The 25,131-nt window shown below is 36.6% G+C and overlaps 3 protein-coding genes across 6 annotated transcripts; 2 read left to right on the top strand and 1 right to left on the bottom strand.

The window, feature by feature from the left end:
* The first annotated feature begins 5,411 nt into the window (after positions 1 to 5,411).
* Positions 5,412 to 11,929, top strand: LOC147856273 (uncharacterized). The gene is made up of 15 exons (XM_087329819.1): positions 5,412 to 5,554; positions 5,659 to 5,785; positions 7,832 to 7,996; positions 8,092 to 8,163; positions 8,255 to 8,326; positions 8,816 to 8,887; positions 8,990 to 9,061; positions 9,229 to 9,300; positions 10,129 to 10,200; positions 10,283 to 10,354; positions 10,891 to 10,956; positions 11,065 to 11,118; positions 11,208 to 11,317; positions 11,401 to 11,466; positions 11,563 to 11,929. Exons 1-15 carry the CDS (start codon positions 5,479 to 5,481, stop codon positions 11,757 to 11,759), a joined length of 1,365 nt encoding a protein of 454 aa, XP_087185945.1. The 5' UTR covers positions 5,412 to 5,478; the 3' UTR covers positions 11,760 to 11,929.
* Positions 11,930 to 13,627: 1,698 nt separating this feature from the next.
* On the top strand, positions 13,628 to 16,958 carry LOC147856272 (BTB/POZ domain-containing protein At3g05675-like). Of its 4 annotated transcripts, none has more exons than XM_087329703.1 (3): positions 13,628 to 13,756; positions 14,595 to 15,916; positions 16,376 to 16,510. In XM_087329703.1, the coding sequence occupies exons 2-3, from the start codon at positions 14,753 to 14,755 to the stop codon at positions 16,388 to 16,390; spliced, it is 1,179 nt and encodes a 392-aa protein (XP_087185829.1). In that variant the 5' UTR covers positions 13,628 to 13,756; positions 14,595 to 14,752; the 3' UTR covers positions 16,391 to 16,510. The 4 variants fall into 4 exon arrangements, with proteins under 4 accessions (XP_087185829.1, XP_087185826.1, XP_087185827.1 ...); XM_087329700.1 differs by having other exon boundaries at positions 13,631 to 13,756; positions 16,386 to 16,958; XM_087329701.1 differs by having other exon boundaries at positions 13,635 to 13,764; positions 14,606 to 15,916; positions 16,386 to 16,958.
* Positions 16,959 to 19,996: 3,038 nt separating this feature from the next.
* LOC147856271 (uncharacterized) lies at positions 19,997 to 23,282 on the bottom strand. The gene is made up of 7 exons (XM_087329002.1): positions 23,023 to 23,282; positions 21,707 to 21,853; positions 21,346 to 21,444; positions 20,963 to 21,151; positions 20,740 to 20,859; positions 20,565 to 20,636; positions 19,997 to 20,404 (listed from the first exon to the last, which is right to left on the bottom strand). Exons 1-7 carry the CDS (start codon positions 23,254 to 23,256, stop codon positions 20,177 to 20,179), a joined length of 1,089 nt encoding a protein of 362 aa, XP_087185128.1. The 5' UTR covers positions 23,257 to 23,282; the 3' UTR covers positions 19,997 to 20,176.
* Between the last annotated feature and the right edge of the window lie 1,849 nt (positions 23,283 to 25,131).

Below are 25,131 nucleotides of genomic sequence, written 5' to 3'. Positions count from 1 at the left end.
AATCGAAACGATTTGGAAATAAATGACCATTGTTTTTTTTAAAAAGGACTTGGGTATGAAATGAAACTCGATGTGACAAATTAATTACAAGATTAGAATCTAGGGAGCCGAACAACAAATTTAGAGTATCACCAAAAACATTTGTCGATAAAGTCAAACTCTACCAAAATTCACTGGTTATTTTCAGACGTTTCCAATTTTAACACGATGACGTTCTTTTTTTACTCAACGAATATATCGTTGTCTGCTATTGCAATAAAGCTAATGATATCATTCTCTACATGGAATTAGAATCTCTCCCTCCCTCCCTCTCTCTCTCTCTCTATTTACAAATACATTCTTCGTAGATCTCATGTTGTGAAGGATCAAAGAGTACATTCTATAGAATTTCAAAGAGTGGTGTAAGGGTGATGAGAGAGAGAGGGAGATCATGTTATGGAGCAATTGTGGATTTTGTGTGCCATCCACCTCGAAGGATATGCTACCTAACTCTATTTTCTTTCGATATTACCAAATGTACTAATTACGGTAAGAGAGAGAGAGAGAAAGAATGAAAGAGAGATATTTGGCAAGTTTGTCATGTTGTCATCTACCACTAAGGCATTGGAATGTTTGCGCAATTTACATAACATGACCTACATCAAAGATGGAGGTTGTTTTTCTTGTTTTGCGGTATTTGAGATTGTATCATTATTTAGACATTAGTGCATACATGTGGAAGTTGGAGGAAATCGTGTTTCTTGGAGCAAGTTGCAATTCTTTCATCAAGGACGTATTGTTTTTGCATATATTATGCTTTAGTGTATCCCATTACCAATGCAACATTGACACTAAATTAGTAATACTACCATTGTAGTGTTTTTGTCATATGCAATTAATATAGTTGTGTGCTTTCACTAGAGAGAGAGAGAGAGAGAGAGAGTTTCATTCTTTAAGACACACGAACATAGTCTCGAGGAAGGCTATGTTCATGGGAACACAACCTTGAGCAAGACATTAATTGTCATATGGATACACTTACATTTCTCCGTCCAATTATAGTTTAAGCTATAAGTAAATCATGGAGACATTATTGTGATAAAGCTTAACGTTGTGTTGAGGTATAAAGAAAACACTTATATTATTTTGAATATAAAGAGCGTTTACATTTTGACTTTGAGATAGTTAGGTAGAGATTCCCATGAAATGACTTTAGAATTCCATTTTCCATGAGTAGCCCCACCTTGCAAAAATCAATGTTTGCGATAAAGTTTTGTGTGAATATTGGTGTGTTTGCAAAAAACTTTTAAAGAAAAGAAAGAAATTGAAAGATCATAGGCTTTACCAACGAACATTGAAAAATCAATTATACATAATTTATCTCATAGAAAAAACATTTTTCCTAAACATGCATCGTAGCATATCGATAGTCATATTTGAAATAACTAACTTTGTTCTCGTCTATTGGTCCAAACATCTATATAACGTAGATGGAAAAGAGAAGCATTGACAAAATCAACAAAATGGAACTAGATCCATTATCTCCACAATTGTTGTAACTCGCATGAATAGTTATTTTCGTTCTCAATGAAAGGAGGACTATTTTAAATAACATGTTATTGGTTTTTATAAAATCATTTGTTTCAAACACTATTGAATGGTCACAATCATATTAATGAATGTGAACTATCAAGGAGTAGTCGATTGCACTACTATTCCATCAAATTATTCACTTTGTAAAAGAAAGTTATACAATGATTGTATTGGAAAATAAAAGAAGGCGTTATGCGATATGTTATCATAAATTGCATATGATGTTAAACCACATTAGTGCCTTAACAACATCTACCAAGACTATAGTCACGTTATTATAGAAGACATTGGCAATACCATATAATGTGAGTTGGAGATTGATAGAACCTTAATGTTGTTGCTTATCATGTGCTAATGTTAGATTATATGATTCATCTTGTCAAAATTTCCAATGTTCACAATCGACATCTACAACTTACAATAAGTGAGGCCAATCTCTGGCTTCTCGTGAGTTGAGGATCGATAGTTGTTATTTAGGACATAAGGTCTCCCTCTTGTCAAATTATATCCCTTAAATACCACCATGAGCACCGTGAATCTCCTACATGGTTCCGTTCTTCGATCACTCATTCTATGTCAACAAAGTTGTAGCTAAGCATGTCACACGAAAGTGCTCATTGCATGATAAAGTCCCATCATGGAGCCCAACTTCAACAACATGCTCTATGTATACAACAATAATATAACATCATAAATATTCGCGATATTACCAATACAATCACCTACACTAAAAGAAAGAAAGAAAATACAGTATCCATACTTCAATATTAATAGTACATGATGTTTTATAAGTTCAACATCGTGAACAAATGAACTATACAAACGATACACTATTGATTGTCATGTATTTAATGCAAACACATAAATACAACGACACATAATAACATTTATAGTTTTGATCCCATGCCAACTCACTTGCTCATTTTCATTGAAAGGTTCCAATAATAAGGAGCATATTCCTATTGCGAATTAAAATCAATTACATTGTATCGTTACAAACAAAGGCATTGAAATTTTGATGTTGCACATGCTCTTGAATTTGTGACCACGATCTTCTCGTTTGCGCCCTATGATGTGCATCTTCTCCAAAGTTATTACTTACTTCCTTTTACTAATAAATGGATTCAAACAAAGCTTGATTAAGATTGCACAAAGCAGTGGTTGGTAGTGTGGGTGGCGGTGTTGGAAGGTAAGAAGTGGCAAGCAAACCTGGACCCCGAGAAGCTGGAAACTGATTGTAAACTTTGGATATTTGACAACACGCCCTTATGTGATTTGGAGTGGGATCCACTAGAGGTATGGTGGCAGAAACCGGGAACGAACAGACTAGAAAGGTTTTTTGAGTACAATACTAAGCTAGGAAGGCAAATCAATGGGCGCTGCTCAAACTCGCAATAGTTGGAGGGATAAAGGCATATTCGATGACTTGTTGAAGTTGTTTTGGAGGAGACAATGGGCGTTCGATATGCCAGAAAAATATAAAGCTTTGGTTGTGGCTTCTTAGCCATAAGGCGGTACATGTGGGGGAGTGGCTAAGGTGCCGTGGTGGGGAGGTTGGTTGCAAGATATGTGGACACTATTTGGAATCGATCCCTCACTGTTTTTGGAATTGTGCAGAGGCGATTAACATTTGGGGTAGAAGTCTCAGGATCGTGGCAACATGCGGTGTGAATGGGAGAGTTGTATGGGGGTACAAGAGAAGGTTGGGCGGAACAATTAAACCCCCATGGCCATGGATTTATAGTGCATGGTGGCAATGTGTTTTAATGTGTTGGAGTTCGACCTGGCACAAACTCTGCATTTTTTGAGGAGATATGGACGATGGTGGCTTGCTTATCGGTCTGACACATTTGGATCAAGCATTGTAAGTTTGTTTTTCAATAACAAAAGCTCCCAAGTGGTGAGGTGTTGTTAAACATATGGTTCGAGTTGGTATCTTGGCTGCGGGGACGGTACGACTCAATTAAAGGGGAATCAGATGAAGCAAAAAGAGCTCGGTCAAAGTTTCTGTTGAAATGGGGCAGTTCTCCTATGGTGGTCAAATCATCATCAAGGGAGGGCTAAATTGAACTACCAAGCACCCATATGGTTGTTTCCGCAAATGGCTTCCATTAATGACGAGGATATGTAAATATGTATAATTGTGTTACAAGTTAATTACCATGTAAAAAGAGTTGATGGGATAGGTTTTTTGTAATTGAGGGGGTGGGGACTATGATCACTTTGGTGAGAAGTCCAAAGTGAGTTTTGCTGAAATTTGATGGTCTTTGATGTACTTTGTTTGCTAACTAATGCGAAGTAAAGTTTTTTTTGGATAAAAAAAGGAAAAGAAAAGAAGAAGAAGATTGCACAAAGCATAATTATTAACTCTATATTGAAATCACTTGAATGGAGAAACTTGAGGTATCACTAATTCAATCATAAAATATTATTCCGCACCTCGTAATGGATGGTTCTCTCAACACACTCAATCAATCCAACATGGAATGATATTTTCATGTAATACAATGTCTTAAAAGAAGGCCAATAGATTTTACCAACCACTTTGATCGCCCCATTATTAGAATTAGAATTTTTATCGTCCATAAAGAGGCCAAATTTGACCTATGGGACCAGAGTATACATGTGTTCTTGATATACGTCTCCTTCCTAAGAAGGGGTATTCATATGTTGAAGCACAAAGTCTCTATGTGTTAGTAAAGCATACACATATGAGCTCAACCTTCTAGGTGGTGTCTTAAGTATGGCACTTAAGTTATCACTCCCTCTTAGTATGTCAGCATATCTTGAACGAATTGCACTATATGTCGAGCATGCGAAGATGGTTAAATCCCTTAAGGAGAAAAAATGGAATGCAACACTATAATGTCTTAGTTTTGCTTTCACTCTGTCAATTGTTTGATTATACTAAATGTTGTAAGAGTTAAGTCTCACATACTTTCTTTTATCACCAAGATATTGGTATGCTTACAAACAATGAGGGGTTGATGTGATGCGACAAACTGATTTGATCTACTCACTACGGCGTAGTTGGAGAAGCTTCAACAACTTTCCGTGAACTTCAACTCAAGTAGTTCCATTAAGAGCACAATCAACTTCACAGGGGACGAGAGAGGTTTACCCAACAACATAGTAATTGTTCCTTTTCCTAGTGGCAAGTTAGCCCTTGATCTCATGAGTCACATGTAAGCCCTTCTCAACCTGTAGTTTGGGTGGAGAGCCCCTAACCCATCCCTCAACGATGGCAAATAAACAAAGATAGCCCTAGAGCATGCGAGTACACACATAAGCTCCCTTGGTCCCCTAGTTCGGGTGGTGAGCCCTTGCTCCATCCATCAACAATAGCACATAAAGCAAACGCCACATTCGATTGGCATTGCCGTACAAAGGTTAATGGCTCGGGGGGTTGAGAATGCATTGTGATTTCCCGCTTATGTATAAAAATAGTCAGCCAAAGCAACATTCGTGCCTCCTTTATGATCTTAGGAACAATGCGCACCATTATGATGTGCATCGTCAATCTCCGACCAGACAGAAGACTGTTACGATCCCACGTGGGATCGACACACACGTCACACTATGATATTTGACCCAATTTTCGGTTTTTTCTCGTGGAGAGGTTTATCCATGAGATGGTCGGTCCTATGTAACCGAGAGGCTTTCCTATAGGAAATGTTCATGTTTTGGTGATGTTCATAGTATATCTGCTTTTATATGCTATGGAATTGTTTTTCTTCTTTGTATGAAGAATTCAAAGTTTAAAGAAGAAGAAGAAGAAGAAGAAGAAACGCAAAAAGAAGAAGAAAACAATAGAGTCAAACTCGAGGAGTCGAGAGTTCGAAACCCGCGAGAGTCAGAAGAGAGAGAGAGAGAGAGAGAGAGAGAGAGAGGTCTCTGTTATGGGCTATGGAGTTCCTTCTCATTTTCCTCTTGATCTCTCCCGTCTGCCTTCAATCCATTTCTGCATACGACAGCGATGATGGTAAGCGACGTGGTCCATTCTTCTCTATCTCTCTCGTGATTTCTCAAGCGTACTTTCTTTTGGATTCATTTCCATGCTTTTAAATGCATACATTCGTCCACTAGGCAGAGCCTTGATCTCTGCGAAGCAGAAATGGAATCTCAATACGTCTCTCTCAACTTGGAATGGAAACGATCCTTGCCATGGCTGGGAAGGAGTTGTTTGCAATGAAGACCTTCGAGTTATCGCTCTGTGAGTCATTCTAACTCAGTTTTTTTGCCAATTTTCTCTTTTTGTTGAGTTTTCATGTGATTCTACCATAGACCGTGATTTACTTGTATATACTGTAATATATTATATAATTCCTTGTACGTCACCCAAGCTCAGGTTTTTGGTTTTGCTTTTTTGATGGCTAAATTAATGGACTGGATGCACACACACACATATTTTAGTCTTACACCACGAAAAATTCCAGTATCATACCTTCTCGATTGTCTTCCTTCTCAAAATTTGCGATTTTTCTTAATGTCTGCGTTCCATTACCCAACAACTAGTCGTTTATGCATTGGCTTATTTTTACCAAATCCCCACTTGCATTTTGGTGGGATCACTTTGTGATTTCCTTGATTATATTTAGCTTGGTTTCTATAGGGCAGTTTCCCATGAAGGGCATTTTCATAGCTGAGGTTTATGCATGTACTGTGGCTTAACGGAACCAAACAGTGTTGGGGTGTAAGAAGTATAAAATTCAATTTTTGTGACTCTTTGAAGTTTCTTCATCATTCTTTACACTTAGACTAGATTTTGCTTTGTTGAATTCTCGAGCTTAATCTTGTATTATTGCATGACTAATTAATCGGAATTGGGACTCTTTTTCCTACTTAAGATTTGCTTATTCTTTAACCAATCAAAGAGTGTCTAGTGAGTTTTGTGGTTGAGTAAGTATGTCTTAATTAGTTAAGCTTTGTGTCAGTTTAGAGAAGATTCACTTGAGGCTAAATCTCAGAGAATATTGACAACCTTCTCGACCCACCTTCCCAATAAAAGGGTAAACAGTTGCATGATCTTGAAGGATGACTTTGCCTGGGAAATATGAATCGCAACTGAGTAATGACATTGCTGGGAGCGACCTTCTCGAGTGACACAATCTCTTTGGGGCCAATGCTGGGATGAAGTCAACTGCACAAAGCCACAATCAAGCTATTCGTAAGGTCCTGAGGTTGGGGCCACTATTTAGGTGAAGGAGGAAAAAGTGAAATAGGGTAAAATGGGATTGACTAGTTAGGTTGACTAGAAGAATATTCCCTGTTGGCAACGTTAAGACGTACTTAGTCATGAAGTATGTGTCATTGATTTTATGATAAGTACTATCTAGGTGTATATCTAGAGAGCTAGGGTCATATTAAATGACAAGTTGGTTTACAGAAAAGGAATATTCCCACTACTATCAACTGACTTGCACATTTAATGTGACAATAAGGCCAAACACAGAATATAAATATCCACCTTCTTTCTCTTATACAGCTGCTGTGACTATTATCTGTGTCAGCTAACTATATTAGTCCAGATCCCATCTAAACTCTAAGGTGTGAGTGCATGGGAGGACATTGTGAGCTACTCTTATATGTAATAGAAGTTTGTGTTGACACATGTACATCTCTGTGAGTGTAACTCTATATGCCTATCTAATGGATTCTCAATATGCTGGGAAATAAAAATCTGAATCAAACATTTCACCATATGGCTGCTAGAACAACATCCAAACTATTAAGAAATGCAAACAGCAGTACATCCTTGCAAGGAAACACGAATACCAACCCAGCAAAGGCGTTACTCAGAGAGACCTCGAGTGACAGATCATTCAGGTTCTCAAATTCCCATGAAAATGTCTTCATCCAAATTCCCAGTATATTATCATTTTTGTCATCAATTCATGGCAACTGAAATTAAGATGATCTCAACTTGAGTTTTTTCTATATGTTGTATTTATCATGGTTCTTTCTTGATCTTTATAAGGTTAACGATACTTTTTGTTGTTAAATGCCTGTACTACATTCATTTGTTCAAGTTTTACACCGATTTGTGCCTAGCTTCAAGTTCTCGTGCATAGTAGGGTAGAGATCATTGCTCATTGCCAGCAAAGCTTTTATGTGTTGAAACTTGATCTTCACGTTAACCTCATTGTTTAAAACAAGATTACAGTTTTTGTATCCAGCTTTTGATTTCAGCAGTGTCTTGCATGTTTGTACCATACTTTTGATACATATTTTTGAGATTAATCCTGAATATTTCCTGAAGAAACCTGAGCAATCAAGGTATTGAGGGACCTATACCTGAAGAAATAGGCCACCTGGATGCTCTTATTTCTTTGGATTTGAGCAATTCGAAGTCAAGTTCTGGACCTTGGAACAATATAACGGGGAATTTGGCATCCATTCAGCACTTGGAAAAACTTCAGATATTGTATGATGTATCTCATTGACAATCTTTGGAATTGTAAAACACTTTTTCGTAAAATCTAGTTATATTATGTTAAACATCTGATGCAATTTTTACAGGAATATGAGCTTCAACTATCTAAACACCGAATTTCCCGAATCTATTCTCAGATTGACAAACCTGATCTATCTGTATGTTTTTGGGATTGTAGTTCTCACCCTCTTTTCTACTGAAATTTGTTTTGGAATCTGAAATAACTTCATAGTTCTTCTTCTCTCGCAGTAAGCTGGATAATGCAGGGGTCAGAGGATTGTTTCCAATTGGTTTAACAAGACTCACTAAGCTACAACTCCTGTAAGTGGTTAAGAATGTAATAAAATGTATCTACCAAAAATGGAACATATATATTTAGATGTTATTTTCCTTGATTAATAATCAATGATTATTCCTATTATGCTGATGTAGTTTGTGAACAACCATATTTTTGTTTTATGGTTTCATATGCATACCTTAAATTCTTTGCAATTTGTTTCCTCAGACCACTTCCTATTACATAAGTGGTCATGCTTATCTTGATAAAGTATGTTCGAAGTATTTTCCTATACACAGACTAAAGCATAATTCACTTCCATCTCCATTTGATACCATAGTGTGCTAAAACATGTGGAATTCTTAGAAATACCATAATAGGCAGTGAAGCTTCCATGCAATATATAATTTATGGAGATGACTTACAAATGTTTGATTTGTATCTTATACTAGAATAATTTTTAAGAAAAGTATAGTGGACAAAGTAGGGGGTGATTATTTTCATATTTAAAGCTTGGCGTTTTACAATGCTAGTTTTTTAGGGAACAACACACTTCAAGGACCATTGCCTCAAGGGCTGGGTAATTTGATAAGCTTGGCTGAGTTGTAAGTTATAGTTTAATCAGCAATCATTTTTGCTTTTCAGTATTTTCCTCTTAGGCGTTTTTTTTGTAATTTTTTTTTCTTGTTTCATATGCTTCATTCCAGGAGTTTGTGGGACAATGATATCAACACCTCCATACCTATAGAAATCTCTACACTTAAAAACTTAACTTATCTGTGAGTACATATAGATAATGATTTCTTTTGTAAGTCAGCATTATACCTCATTCCAAGTGTAAACACCAACATCTAACATGAATTCCCATTCCTCTGATGAGTAATTTTTTTCTTCGAAGTTGTTCTAAATGTGCTGGTTAATTTGTGCAATCTCTCAACTGTTCGAGGAATATGCATGGCTGTGATCTGTGGGGTGGCCTCCCGCCGGAGTTTGGAAACTTGTTAAATATGAGGATGTTGTAAGCTTCCCTTCTAACTTTATTCATCTTCTATGATATATGACTGCTATTTTAAAGAATGAGTTCTATTTATGCCCTTTCCTTTTTGGGTTGTTTTCTTCGTTGACATTCTCCTTTAATTATGCCACTATGTCAATAAACTCGCAAAAGTTTTTCCATTGAAAGGAGGGCGGATTGATCCCACACTCAACACATATATTTTTTCTAGTACAAAGGTTTGATGGATTAAGCATCTCAAATTCATTCCATTTGGCTGAATGTGCATTCTATACGGCACAATTCACACCACTAAAACTACAGTAGTGTTGCAAGTTTTTGTAAGGAATCATTATAAATCATAATGCTAAAATATCAACAATTATTCTAAGCTATAATTTCTGTGAGATGTAATTTGCCTCATTATGATGTATTAGAATAGACGCCTCAGATTTATTTGGTGATATACATTGTCATTTTTACTGATGCTCTTACTTGTTAAGGCACTGGTGTGGTAATTTCATTTTCCATTGATCACCTGCCTGGATGATTAGTTCTCCAATTTTTGGATTCTCTTGAAGCAATTAGAATTCTTGGATCCCTGTATCCCATAACGCAAAAAATTGAATTACATACCGCCCATATGTGGTGAAGAAACAACTTCTTCAAATTGGATTTATGTTCTGCCAAAGGTTTTCATGTGTAAGCAAAGTCCATTACCACCCATACTATACACTTGTGACTGCCGAGGTTTTTGTTGTCTTTGCGAGGCACACCAGGCAATATGAATCATTTGAAATTCCATCCAACTAAAGAAACCTATGAGAATGTAGTTGTATGCTGGTCTTGCAGGCACCTATATGATAATCAGCTTTCAGGAACAATTCCAGAGGCGTGGAACAATCTTAAAAACTTAAGCAGCCTGTAAAATTTCAAATAGTTTGTTTAGTATCATTATTTTATATCAAGGAAATCTTATCCCAGTTTTGATTTTGTCGATTTGCAGACGGCTGGAATACAACTACCTCACAAAATTCTTTCCTTTCTGGACACAAACACTACCAAGTTTGGAACACTTGTAAGTGATGCGGTTCATGTTTAAACGATATTAATCTCAGTTCATGTGAGGGCACCTTTGAAGGCTGTTTTTTCAAGCATTTAAATTGTTTTTATCACATGGTTGAGTAATAACTACTTCCCAAGCTTTCCGTGAGAATTTATCATTATGCTTAGGTTCATCGATGGTTTGTTTCAAAAAAACATCATATGCCATATCCATGAACTATCTTTGTTTGGCATACCATAGAAAAATAAGGAGAAATACACGATCCCTGAGCTTTTTCCTCAAAATAAAGATGATCATGGTGTTTTCATTATACCATTAATTTCTGCCCTTGTTCGTGTTTACGAATTCCTTTCAAAAGTGGCAGAATACTTGTTGCATTTTCAATTATTTTTGGATGGATCCTTTCTTTGTTCACTAGAGAAAAGCAGGAGATAGACTTTGTGAATTTTCTATGAAGCACATGTTACCTACTTGAGAGTTTGTAAATCAATGGCTTCAAAAGTATGATGAAGTTGATTTTGAGGCAATGAAATATCTTGTTGTAACAGAGATTTGCAGCATAATCTACTCTATGGGAGTGTCGAAAAAGTATTCCTGAAACATGCCAAGCTTGTGTGAGTGTGTGAAAACCATCAAATTTTTGTAATGAATTTGTGAAATGTAGTATTTGCCTCTGTTTAATTCTTTCACTATATGTATCTGTTGGTGTCTTTAATGAAAAGGGACATCAAATGCAATTACTTCTCTGGAAATCGCATGATGAGCTCAAATACAACGTAAGATTTATACTTGTATCCCACCAATGGAAATACTGTGGTATTGTTCCCTAACGGCTAGTTCTATCTTTTTGCACCTCTATATAAAGATTGTTGGAAGATAAAGGCAACTGCTTGACACACACTAACCAAGAAGACAAGAAAAGATGTTCACAAGATTTCTATACTTGTGTAGATTTTTCGAAACACGTAAAATATGGTAATTTTAAAAATGTCTCTTCTCCAAATTGCAGCCTATTGACTGAGTAGTATTAAAAGAATGAAATTTTTGGGATATTTCAGGTGATTGTGCTGGATGCCCCCCCAATCAATACCTTCGGGACACCACCACATGTATTTGTGAACCAGGTCAGAAATGTAATATTGCTAATGTTTCGAGAGAAGCTTTAGAAGCGAACTCACAAATGTTCTCAAATCTATGGTGTCTTAAAACTTTTTTTCCAGGCATGCAAGGTGACAAGCATTCAATTGCAACAGGAAAACTAGTGCTTGTTATATTTATCTTGACATTTTTTGTTGTAATACTAATTATATTCTTGGTGTACAAGTGGAGAAGCAAGGTCTTTTCCTCCACTCTCCATTCAAGTCAAGAAATTCAGATGTTTTTGTATAATCCTCCATCAGAGGAGGATGCCATGTAAATTACATATTTAGTAATCATTCCCATGTAAATAAGGTAAATGTAGCACGAGTGCACAAACGTTTTTGAGATGCAATTGTGTTCCAAACTAGTTGTGGTTGTAAAAATGTTGTAATCACTTTATCGTCTTTGAGAATAAAATAAAGCAATTTTTTGATACTATTTAATTCATGTGTGATGATTCATGTAAAACAAACCTTTGCAAATCAAACTTTTTTCCATGGACTAATCCATTCCCTGTTCTTGTGAGAAAGACTATATAAATGAAAAAATCGTGCAGCAACATTAGTACATGATGGAGCTATGTGGACGTCATCATTGTAAAATCGACAATGATGTGAATTATTTTGTTGATTATGGTCGAAATCGTGTATGACTTTAGGATAATGATATGCATTGACAATGCTCCAATAGGTGTTGACCAATTAGTAAAGACATTTTGGATACACTGATTGGTAACATGTTATGATACTATAAAATGCCCTACTAGTCAACACTAAGGTTAGATTCACCAAGGGAGATTGGAAGGATTGTGGTGTTGACGTGGTGATATGCAACTATACTAAGGTTGAGTTCACTAGGGTAGATTGGAAGGATTATGGTGTAGACATGGTGATATGTAATTATACAAGTAGTGGAAGCCATTTGTGGAGTGAAATGTTATCAATTAAGTTTGAAGTGAATTGGGCATATGTAAACTAATATTCTTGGATTGTAGTGATTTGCATAGATGAATATTCCTTGTTTTTTTGGTAGATAAACAAGTGTTTTGTTTAAAAGCTTTTAAGGAGTAGCAAAACAAGTGTTTTAATAAAGAGTGAAACGTTATTAGCTAAGATTGAAGTGAGAACACTAAGAAGAGCATCCAACCATGTCTTCACCATCCCATATCTATGACTTTTGATTGACACTTCTTTGTGAACAAGGACTAGCTTTTTGTCTCCTTTTGTTGTTTGCCTTTAAGAACCTATAAATATTAGAGTGAGCTTAATAGATAACCAAAACACAAGGCATCATAAAATCTTGATGATGATGCCAAGAAATGTTGACAAGTGTTATGACGTCATGCTATGACACTATGACACCATGAAATATATTAGTGTAAGATCAACTTATGACACTATGACACCATGAAATGATGGACTAGGTGTTATAACATCTTGTGATGACACAATGCACCATAAAAATGTTGTAGCAAGTGTTACAACATCTTGTCATGACACATGACAATGCTTGACTAGGTGTGATACCATCCTTGTTATGACACAAGGAAAATGCTCGATCAGGTGTCATAAATATCCGTGTTATTAGAACAAACAATGCTCGACTATGTATGTGTCATAACATCCGTGTTAGGAGAACAAACGATACTTGACTAGGTGCCATAAACATATGTGTTATGAGAATAGTCAATGCTTGACTAGGGGTCATAAACATTCGCGTTACGAGAAAGAGTCGACAAGGCAGACACGGAGTGGGGCGCGGGCATGTACATATTGTTATGGCACCTAGACAATGCTTGACCAGGTGTCATAATAAACATATGTGTTATGAGAGCAGACAATGGTTAGACTCGGTGCCATAAACATTTGTGTTACGAGAACATACACGCACGCACACGTAGACACAACGAGAGAAAACCATGGACAAGAGGCACATTGGTTATCATAAAAACCAGCTCACAGAGAAGACGCACACCCCTGGTTTGTGGAAACTTCTAGAATCTCGTTAACTCATATGTACATATATACATATATCTATGTATGTATTATGTTAAATGTATATATATATATATTTATATTCGTGTATCGATGGTTTTCCATATTTACATAAGTAGCCGGAAAGCAGAGTAAGTCTTCGGGAATGTTCTGTGATCGATCATCTCTGTCGCCCGTCTTTCTTTCGTCTCCATCGCCATCGCCATCGCCATCGCCATCGCCGCCGATTCCGAGCTTCGCTTCCTTCTGCTTCTGAGTCTGTTCCTTGCCTCCCGTCTTTGTTTCCAGGTACGCCCCCCCCCCAAACCTTTGTACTCTTGCCTTCTGTTTTCACAATCTTTCTCCCTTTTTGCTTTGCTCTTGGATTCCCATGCGACGAAACGGCCGTTATCTCCATACGAAATTCTTCCCGAAGAGACGTTTCTTCTTCTTCTTCTTCTTTCGTGTTTCATGCTTCCAGAAGGTTTCGGAAGCTATTGCTTTCGACACTTGTGCTCGAAATGCTTGTGCTTGTCTTTAATAAATTAGGGTTTCCAAGTCCTTAATGGTTGTAATGTACGAATAGTGCACTCAATCGATCATCTGCTAAGATACGAATTCTAGACATTTTGTGGTGTCCAACGATTCCAAATGTATTTTGGTTTCCCCGGTTCATTTTGACATTTCAGGGTTTCAATATGTTTAATAATGCAGGATTTTGTTCATATCTGGATCACGTTGCTGTTCAGGCTGTATCTGAAGCTTCTGGGAACTGAGGATTCAGTCTTTGCTTTGAATGCTTCTTTTAATTTATTGTTTATTTTGGTTGATCAGAGTTTTCTTGTCCTTCCTTAAGTGTTTCAGGAATGTACTGGATGATGACATAGCCATCTGGCTGATCATCTGTTAATGTATAATATGAGACGTTTCTGCAATTTATTGCATTGAAGCCTTCCGATCTTAATGATTCTGATTTTTTGGGGAGAGATTGTTCATTTTCATCATATATTTGAGAAAATTTAGGGTTTTGATTTCTAGTGGAGAATTGCTTGTTTTTTTATTTCTTTATCAAAAGTTAAAAATTTTCTTCCTGTGTACGTTTTTAACTCTAATCTCGGATGCTAAAAACTAATATTTAGTTTCTTGTCAGATTTTGATTTTCAGGAAAACTTGATGAAAATTTCAGCCAGCAGATGTTGTGCTAAAATGAGTAATAGATCCACTTGATGAGACTCAGTATTGAACAAGATTTCAATGCATTAGATAAAATCCGTGTTAAACAGGAAGCCTCTTGGATATGCATCCTGTGAAGAAAAAACCACGAGTCAGTAGCTTCAGTCGCTTATGCTCTGTTTTGGATCGACCCTCATCTTCCACAACTGAGCAAAAAAATGGCTCTAGTAACACAGATCTTCAGAATGACTTTAAATCCAAGATTGCATCAAATGACCCTATTCAGTTCAATGATTCTGTGGAGGCAAACGTAGTGCTCTTCTTGCATCCACATCAATCAGAGTCCGGTAATAATTCAGAAACAACTGATTTGAACCTAAACAGTACAAAAGTATTCTTGCATTCTCAGGTTCTGGATCAGTGCCCATACTTTGCTACTGTTCTATCTGAACGATGGAAAGAAACCAGACAGTTTTCTGAGGGTCCGAATAATAAAATGAGAATGCATATCAATGTTACTGTCCCTGCCTCCCGGAGCATCAATCCATATCTTCAAGTGTTAGAACTACTTTATCACAAGGATTTCCAACAAGTTATAAAAGATGTTCCCTCAGCATTGTCGTGCTTGCCAGTAGCTGCTGAGTGGTTGTATGATGAATGTATAACAGCTTGTGTTCAGTATCTTGAAGCTGTGCCATGGACAAAAGAGGAAGAGAAAAAGGTTTTAGAATTGGTCACTACGCTTCAACTCAAAGAATCAGCGCAATTGCTTGCTAGGGTTGTTCCTGTCAATACAACTGTAGTAGAAGATATGCTCGGTGGGTTAGTCTATGCAGCCACACATAGCCATCCTAATGGTGCAACTGTAAAGTCATTTGTAGCTAGGATTCTCAATGATCATGGCTCTCGAACTACAGTAAAACTTGTGCTCGATGGTGCTTTTGCAAATAGTTTGAAAATAGTGAAAGATTCAGTTGAAGAATATTCAAGTCCCAATGTGCGTGGGCGGCATGATGAGATAGAAGCTCTTCAAAGGATGAGTTTACATACAGCATCAGTGAATGGGAAGCATTTGCTTTGGTTAGTTGAGAGAATGATTGAATTGAAAGTAGCTGACAACGCTGTGACAGAGTGGAGTGAACAAAGTGTTTTTACTGCGAATCTTCAAAGGGCTTTCAATGATGATGCTTGGCGTAGCATTGCTCCTGGTTTACTTACGCTTGTTCTTCGGTGCACTTGGCGACTTGCCCTTGCTGTTTCTACTGGAACAATTATTGCATCTTGTCAGGTTTGTCAACTTTCCATGAAAATTCATTGACACATTATATCCTTAATGCTATTGTCATCTTCATTGATCTTTTCTAGCATCTACTAGTGGCATTTGGGAAAATAATTCATTGATGCATGTGGCTATTTCAGAGTTTTACCTTGCAAATAATTCCTTTTTTTATGTATCAAAACAAAAGACATTTGAGAATTTATTGCTGTAAAATAATTGAAATGTGCTTGGCAATTCTTTGCTTCTCCCAATGGCTATTGTCATATGCTTAAAACCATTCGTGTATCCATACATATGACACTTTCATACAGCCTACTGTTCTGGAATCCTTTTAAATAAAAAAACTATTAAAAAAAAATAGCCAGAATGCATAAAAACAAATATTTTAATCTTTCATCTCTTCGAGTCCTTTTATTCAATTATGCAATGGAAATTCCATTTCTTGAATTCTTTTTTTCTATATGGGAGTCTTTTGCAGGTTAGGTTAAACCTTGTGAAGTGCTGGTTGCCAGTGGTGCTTGTGTCTCGAGATAACCCATCGTCTGCTACCTCTTCTCCAAAGCTTTTGCAGGAGTTGGAAGATGTATTTCTACGCATTATTTCAACCCTACCACTCAAGGATGCTCAAGAATTATTGACAAAATGCCTTGGTTTTGCGACACGAAGTGTGGATGACTGCCCTCATCTTGTGGCAGCTTTTGACACGTGGTTCCGCCGTGCTGGGACAGAGCGGGAAGAGATCAAAATAGCTCATGACGAAGATGGCTGTCAGAATAGCTCATGAAGACAGCTAAGATGTACCAGAACAGCATATTTCAGAAAAGATCAGAATAGCTCACGAAGATGTGGTTATTGAGAGAATCCTAAGTATGTTTCAAATTGGACGCATGCATCTGAAAGAACTTAACCAAATCAAATGCGCTTATTTCATGTAGCATAGTGTCATGTGTGGACATTGCTGAATGTTAGAAAATAGTTTCTGTAGTATAATGTTAGAAAACGTGTATGCGTTTCATGCTACGGTGGAATGTAGAATGTAAATATTTGTTTATATACTTGATGTAGAATCTGTCTGCACATGCTTTTGAGTTTTCCACAATATAATGAAATCTCAATTGCAATGGTGCATTTAGTTTTGCCGAATTGGAAGCTCAAGGAGTTGTGCAGTGTGTATACTTCCATTTCTTTACGGTTATAACTCCTCACCTTTTTCTATATTGAGTTTTATTGCTTGTACTCAAATGTTGGTAGTCATTAATTGTGGTGCATCAGGTTCCAGCACAAGATTGTGTTTGTATTAGTGTGGTGGGTTTCCAGATTAGATTTGAATTCTATTGCCAAAAACGTCTATCTATATATAAATACTCTGTACACTGCAGTACGTATATTTGAATTCTATTTCGTGGGTTTTTTTATATAGTATTTTTCATTTTGTATTAAACCACAATTTGTGCATATGGACCATCAATGACATATATAACCCTCTCTAAATAGGAACAGTTCTCCATTGTGTAAGTTAAAAGTGAGAAAATAAAGAGAAACGTAAAGTAAGCTCTATGTATGTGAATTACATCATGAATATTCAAAATGAATAAGTGTCCTAATGAAATTGGGGTGTCACACATTTCCAACTCTTATTTTACATGACACAATTCTCAAATTCAACTTGTCTCAATGCTTGTAGATGAAGTGGCAGTAGTAATTACAATCAAAACTTTAGTCTACAACTTTTAAATGGTCCCTTTATCAACTTTACTTGCAAGAGTGACTAATCATCATAGGAATTCCTTGCTAACCTATGGAACAACTTTGTCTTGGATGTGTGAATAAAGCTATGATCCACAATAAGAGGGATAAATCTCCCATCCTTTGAAGTTCTAGCACAATCTAACATATGCTAGGTGCTAGGTTGATATGCTCAAACTAGTTCACTAAGGCTTTGATATATGAAGCTCAATCTTGATCACCATCAATGTGGACTACTCCATTAGTTGATCGCCAGTTAGTATGTGATGGATGTTGACATGGTAAATGAATAATCTATGCTTTGTTAATGTTAGAAGGGTCAAGCCATGCACTTCCAAATGTATGATAATACCAACAAGCTATCTGACATGTCTTATAGCCCTTCTTGACTTTTTTAACTTGATAGGACATGTTTGTGGGCATCACCTGTAATCATTCAAGCTACGCCTCTCGGAGAGGGTGGTTAATCTTCCACATTAGTACTAACTTTGATGGAAGGCTCTAGAATGTCTATCCCACAAACAACAAAGGTTCAAGGAAGGTTTAAGAATATTCAAATATAACATGTAAGAAAGATCAAAGTCTAAATAAATGTTTTTTCACTAATACTACATACTACAATACTAATCACTTTTATAATTAGGTATTTAATTATTTACAAATATTAATATATTTGAAGCTTTGCACTACTTTTAGCATGTAAAAGTAGAATAATGTCTTGGTTGTATTGTCTTTATTGCCATTATTTTTGTCTGTCCACATTAACAATTATCTCTTGATTTGATAAAATGCATCCAATACGTCAAGCGTTCCATATCATCCAAAGTATGTGAGAATAAAAACATCATGAGCATATACACGTAGAAGAGTAAGTTCATGCATGATTTGGCCATTCAATAATTCTTCTTTCACAATCTTGTTTATTACTTCTTCAAGTTTATCAATGCAGAGCCCAAAAGAGTGGGGGGAGAGAGTGGACACCCTTGCTTGAACCCCGTGTTGCTCAAAAAGTAGTTCATGAAACCACCATCCATTTTCAGTTGGTTCCTAACTTGCTTATATAATTGTGCTATAATTGCTCTCTACTTTAAATTTGGCATCCTGATCTATATCAATCTTTTCCAGAACTCACTTCTTGGTACAATGTCAAGGGATATCTTTTCTCCTCTATATTATTAGGTCAATCCGATTGATGCATCAATCTTCTAGAACCTTGCTTGATAGGTTCATCCATGACATTTGTTATACATTGACGAGTTTGAGTCTTGTACATTTGCTGAACTTCGACAAAGTGTTGATGTGCTTTGACAAACCATTGATTTAAATGTCAACAAAGCATTGATTGGGTTGTTGGCAAAAGATCTCTTTTAATTTTGATAGGTTATCAATTTTATCGTTCACAAGTCAATCATCACACTCTTGAGGTATGGATAAACAAGCGAGTCACATGATTGTTTCTAACCTAGAAGTGTTCCAACCATATTGATACTTCCAGACTAAATCATTCGAGAAATGGGTAAAAACATATGAGAACAAAATCAGATTGATGCCAATGCTGGAACATATACTAAATCAAATGTATTGCTAAAATTTTGGGGATCTGTTGATGTCTCGTGACAATGGGTAAAGTGGAGGCCAAGTTAAATTTAGATGGTAAAATTTTGTGGTGAATTGACCAATGATGTGTAGTAGGTGTGACTAAACACTATGGGTAGTTACAGCAAGTTTGTGAGCATCATGAGTGGTGCAACTTCAACAATCATAGGACAGGGTACGTCAGGATGTCCAACTATCATGGATATGCAGATGATCTGTGTCTAGTGATTACTTGGAAGATTATATAAGGAGCCAATACTCGGTGCCACAATTGTGGAAAGCTGCTACACAACTATAATGTGCAAGAAGGAACATAACATTTTCTCATTCTGGACATATTTTCAAAGACTTTCAACTGCTTCACTGAATGAAAAACTTTCATGTCTACTATAATCATAATGATTGGAATGTTTCAACATCAACATGGGTTTCTGTCATGATCATATTCTAGAAATATTTTGTGAATCATTTCCCTTATAAATCTTAAACAAACTTTTAATACTTTAGTTAAAAATAAAGGATTGGGTCAAGCATTAGATATAATCATCCACAAAAATAGAGTTTAGCTTTGATTTATTAATTTTCATTCGAATTCTTTTAAAATGATCAAAATTGATTACACAAGAGTCATGGTCAAAATCGAAGGTAATTATCCAACTACATAGTTTTGTAAAGTATCAAAAAGTAAGGAGCAAATAAATCAAAGGTGATATTTCATGCAATACTAGCCCGGCTGTGTAGTGGTAATAATCCTCCATAGAAATGTCCTAGTTTCATAAAGTATTCATAAGTTAAGAGCGCATAAATCCAAAGAGATTTTCAGATCAAAAGAGAGGTTGATATTTCAATGCAATACTAGCATTACTGTGGAATGGTAGTAATACTGCATGGTACTGATGTATGGTTCCAAGCAAAAGCATATTATGGCTACTGTAGCGAAAGAGCTTTCCGAGCCATGTCAAGGACACCATCATATGTCTTGTTTCCTCCGATGAATCCACTAATGTGTACAAAAACACAACCATCTATGCCACTCTCTTTTGAAAGCTCTTCATCCCTTAATCCACGCCATGCTGCAGGGAGTGCTTTTCGGGACTCAAACCGTCCAGGTCCCAAGGCCATGGCCTGGACCCGCCATTGATTGCTCCGATCATCCTAGAACACATTTCAAGGCAAAGGCATCACATTAACTTTTGGCATAAAACAATAGGACTCACCTTCATCTTCTCAATATTAACTGGCTACAGAAATTGAGACATAATTATAAGCAGACAAAACATGACCTTTTTAATAAACCAAAATTTAAATGCCATACCTCATAAAGAACATATTTGATGCTTGGCTCTATCTTTATCTCCTCCTCTAACTCAAACATATGTAACTTCCACTGAATGAAGACAAATAAAAGTCTTCATTTCTTTTCATGCTGCATATTATTGGAAGTTTGAACAAAACCAATGTTTAAATTCACAAGTTTGCATTAAACTCACAGGGCAAAACTGCTTTAAAACCACTATCTCCCCACTGCTATCAATGTCAAATCTTGAAGCTAAAGTGTCAACAACAATTTTTCTTGCAGGCAGCCATGACCTGAATTGATATCGCAGGGCCTATAAACAAACACAAGTTACATACTAACTTCAAAGTGATCAACAATTCAACTCAACCCTCAAATTATAGGAAAAACATCATTGAAGGGAAGCCAATACTTACTTCCAGAAATTCTCCTCCAGCAATTTCCATGGCACGAAAAAATGCATCATTCTCTTTCTCAGCTGTGTGTTCCTCTATCCAGTCCGGATTAAGCCGACCCACACGAGCTGACAAGTTCGTGTTTTCAATATATCTCGGTGGATCTGCCACATCATACTGGTTTATTCCATTGTCAATTGCATCTATTGCCTGAGTTCCCAATCCAGAAGAGGTAGGAAAATGGATTGCATCAATCAATTAGACTCAATCACCACATACTCAGAGAATTAGCAAAGTGTCATTGTCACAAGATAACAACAGCTCTGAGAAAAAACATAGATCAAGGCATCATCAGCTTTTGACAGCTCCAATGAATTTTGTATTACATAGAAGGAACAGTATACCTCAACAAAGTTCTTGTAGAGCGCAAGATAGACACGATCCACATCTGGATGATTAGAATCAACGCTCATTTCCTTGGCAATAATCTCAGGCCCATAATACTACAACTCAGAAATGTAAGCAGTATCACATCTCAACGTAAACAATGGAAATGAAAATTTCGTATGACAATGCAATAAAAAAAGATCGCATATATCAACAGAATACAATAAATCTCATCCTGTTTCGTGAAATGTTATACGGTTTGCTTTAATGTTCTCAATCATACACAGCGATTTCATGCATCATAAGAGATCGGTGACTTGCAGATTCTGGCTTTAAAATACTGTTTTCAACATGGAAGACCCTAAATAGGAGTGTTACCTTATAGACAAGACCTGCACTACTCAATTTTGTATCAAAGCCACGCCCAAACGTTTGATCAAACCCTCTCTGGTGATGGTCAAATCTATCCTTTTCAGAATCAAAGACACCACCAACATCAATCACAGCATCCAGAGTCTCCAAGACCTGTGTTAGCGTTCAAGTTAGAAGGTTCGACAAGGGTTCCATTAAGTATTGCACGGAGACAAATAATGAATAGAATGCACTATCCACTCAAAAACTGGAGAAGGTAGGAGATATTCAGACAGAAAAATGCAGAACGGCACTAATTGAAGTACATGACAAAAAAGAGTGACAAAGACAGGTAAACAACAATGCACTTGTCCTTAATCTCAAGCTTTCCTTCTATTCCATGTAATGACAGCATTCAAGATACTAAAGAATTGGTTAATAATTTCTAGAGCATTTAAAAACCCATACAAGCATCCAAAACCTCGGTATTGCTTGTTAAAGAACCTTTACCTTGGGTTTAACTATTATCACACAGGTTAAAAAAATACTATCTTTGGTTAGACTACATTTTTGAACTGGGTTGAAATTTGAGATTATATGGCTTTATATACCTATTTACATGTCTCTGAAAAACAATCGTGTTATATATGTAATAGGTATAATTTAGGCTTCTCCTGTCCATAGGATCTGATACATTGAAGACAGGATATCAACAGAAACAATCTAGGACAAATTGACTATGACAGAAATTCTACGTATTTAAAAGAAAAGCTTGTTAACTGAGCTTTATCTCATCACACAGGTTAACAGTACTACCGATGGATAGACTAAATTTTTGAACTGGGTTAAGTTTATATAACTATTATATGCCTACTTCCATGTCTCTGCAAAAAATGATCATGTTATATATTAGGTATAAATTTAGGATTCTCCTGTACATAGGCTCTGATACATGGAAGACAGAATATCTACACAAATAATCTGGTACAAATGGCTACGAAAGTATTTCTACGTACTGAAAAACAACAATGAAGCCATATTTGTATCTATATACTCTAGTTAGAAAATTGGGAGATTTCCATTTATCTCCTATAATTTTAATACACAACGAAGCTCGATCATTACTAGGACTTGATGCTGGGTCACCCAGAGCATCACAATACCCTCCCCGTTTATAGCAGAGATTGGCTTTTCGTCAGTACAGGTTTAGGTTATGGTGTTTTTTGGAAGATCCTGACCTAACGAATATTTCTCTGGGACATCATGTGTATTAAAAAAAAGAAACAATGGCAATTAGAGAAAATAGGGTTAGTTTTGCTTCTACGAATGAAAGCGATACATACGGATTGATCTCTGGTGCGAACAACTTGAGCTGCAGAGAACTTGTTGGTGAGGCGGAGAAGGAAGCAGCCAAGAGCTTCATCGCAGTGAAATGTCCCGTTATGAGTGCCCACACGCTTAACGATCTCCTTAGACATCGCCATGGAAGAAGAAGAAGAAGAAGAAGAAGAAGAAGAAGAAGACCTCGCAGTAATGGAGGCAGCACAGGAGGACATAGCGTGTCTCAGAGAAAGCATAGTATGGTATTTATATGCATTCGCATTACACAGAGAAAGACAAGTTCTCTGCGAGAGAGAGAGAGAGAGAGAAAGAGAGATAGATCTTTTTCGGTTTCGGTTCGGCTTCTTTGCCTTGAAACCAAACCAAACCAAACCGGACCCTTTTACAAATTCTTAAAGCCGCCGCTTGAATCAAACCATTTTGAGGAAATGGTGAACCGAACCGTTTAGGGAAAAATGGAAACCAAACCCTAACCATTTAATATTAATACAAAAAATTACGGCTCCCCATTTATTTAAATCAAATAAATTAAAAACTTAAATAAACAAAAAAATTAAATAAGCATTTAAGTTCAGTTAATTAAATCAATAAACATTAATTAAACCATTAAATTAAATAAAAAATTAATTTGCACTAGTAAATTAACCCATACAGAGAGAGTAAATGAGCATTTACGCTCAATTAATTAAATCATTAAACTTGAGACTTAAATTATTAAACAAAAGACCATGAGTTAAACCCATTCAATTAAATTGGACCATTAAGCCATTAGAGGAAACAAAAAAAACAAAGTAAAAAACGAAATAGAACTATACACGGTACACCATTAACCCTGAGAAGCTTAAACAGATAAACCAATTTCATTATCCCTGAACGACGATTCGGAATTTCTAGCGCCCTCTCTGATGCAAGTCGAGAAACTTGTTGTTCCCAGGTTATTAGTAGAAATCGGTGGATTGGACTACTTCTTCAAGTTATGGAAGGACCAACATCTCAAGAAAAGAAATTTCTGATGGGTTCGCTCTCCAGTCATGAACCTTTTATCAGATCATTTGACTGATGAATTCTGAATCTGCTCCCTCTACGCAACCTGCGCCTAGTCTTTTAAACCAAATCGTTTGATGATATTTGAACTAAACCATAGTTTGCTTAATTATATTCTGAACCTATAAACCATTAAAGTCGTGGCTTTAACGGTTCGGTTTGATTCGAACCCCCTTGCCCATAGCTAAAATATGGTGTTGTGAGGGAGAGAATGAGAGTATCGCGATGACGATGGCGAGCTTACTACATCTACACACAAGACTCGACATCCACCTCTTGGCACCTAGTTCACTAATATGAATGGGCTTGTTATCCAAAGGGATTGTTATATTGGTTCGGTTTAACAATTCAGTTTGACTCGAACCCCGGCTCATAGCTAAATATATGGCGTTGAAATGGATGTGTGTGTGAGAGGGAGAGAGAGTTTCGCGATGGTGAGCTCGCCACACTTGCACACACGACTCGCCGGCCACCCCTCGGAACCTAAGTTCACTGAGATGAATGGGCTTGTTATCCAAAGGGATTGATTGTTGCCTTGGAGAGATTTGACATGATGCCCTGGACCACCTCCGAGGTAAAAAGGAAAACACTTTGACAACCAATGCTATTTGGGTAGCATAGAAGGATCCAAATCAAGACCCCAATTGCACAAACGTACATTTTGAGATGGTTCAGCCTTTGGCGTCAAACCACATCGTATAGAGTTCTCCATCTCATATAAGTTGGTGTGTTTATATCTCTCCTTCGTTTTGTAGTTTAGGCCAATGGTGTGCAGGTAAGTTATATCTGAGAACCTAACTCCTTCAGCCAACATTATCACTTCTTACCTCATATCACGACTTATTTTTTGTTAGTTTTCATTTCTCAAACAAGAGAACAAGCTACCCATAATTTGTGTTTACTATCATTGGGTACACTAGCCTCTTCGAAGACTTGAATACGCTTCCTTCTTCTTCTCTCTTTTCACCCACTTCGCCTTGATTATGCCTCCATTTGCTCTATAAAAAACATAATAGGTATGAGGTAGGATTAAAGCCATATGGGTGAAGCATATGACGTGTCACGGG

Source organism: Azolla caroliniana, unplaced genomic scaffold (assembly GCF_043228905.1).
Source record: "Azolla caroliniana isolate FFs.n. ecotype wild unplaced genomic scaffold, voAzoCaro1.0.p SCAF_13, whole genome shotgun sequence".
In the NCBI taxonomy this organism is placed as follows: domain Eukaryota; kingdom Viridiplantae; phylum Streptophyta; class Polypodiopsida; order Salviniales; family Salviniaceae; genus Azolla; species Azolla caroliniana.
This window is presented reverse-complemented; position numbering and strand designations above follow the sequence as displayed.

Bases quoted from the DNA above. Each gene is read 5' to 3' on its own strand.
- LOC147856273 (XM_087329819.1), top strand. From the start codon at position 5,479: ATGGAGTTCCTTCTCATTTTCCTCTTGATCTCTCCCGTCTGCCTTCAA. The intron at 10,957-11,064 runs GTGAGTGTGTGA...TTTAATGAAAAG, and splicing joins CTGAAACATGCCAAGCTTGT to GGACATCAAATGCAATTACT. The intron at 11,318-11,400 runs GTAATTTTAAAA...GGGATATTTCAG, and splicing joins TTCGAAACACGTAAAATATG to GTGATTGTGCTGGATGCCCC.
- LOC147856272 (XM_087329700.1), top strand. From the start codon at position 14,753: ATGCATCCTGTGAAGAAAAAACCACGAGTCAGTAGCTTCAGTCGCTTA. The intron at 15,917-16,385 runs GTTTGTCAACTT...AGTCTTTTGCAG, and splicing joins CAATTATTGCATCTTGTCAG to GTTAGGTTAAACCTTGTGAA.
- LOC147856271 (XM_087329002.1), bottom strand. From the start codon at position 23,256: ATGCTTTCTCTGAGACACGCTATGTCCTCCTGTGCTGCCTCCATTACT. The intron at 21,445-21,706 runs GTAACACTCCTA...TCTGAGTTGTAG, and splicing joins GTGCAGGTCTTGTCTATAAG to TATTATGGGCCTGAGATTAT. The intron at 20,405-20,564 runs GTATGGCATTTA...AATGTGTTCTAG, and splicing joins TCAAATATGTTCTTTATGAG to GATGATCGGAGCAATCAATG.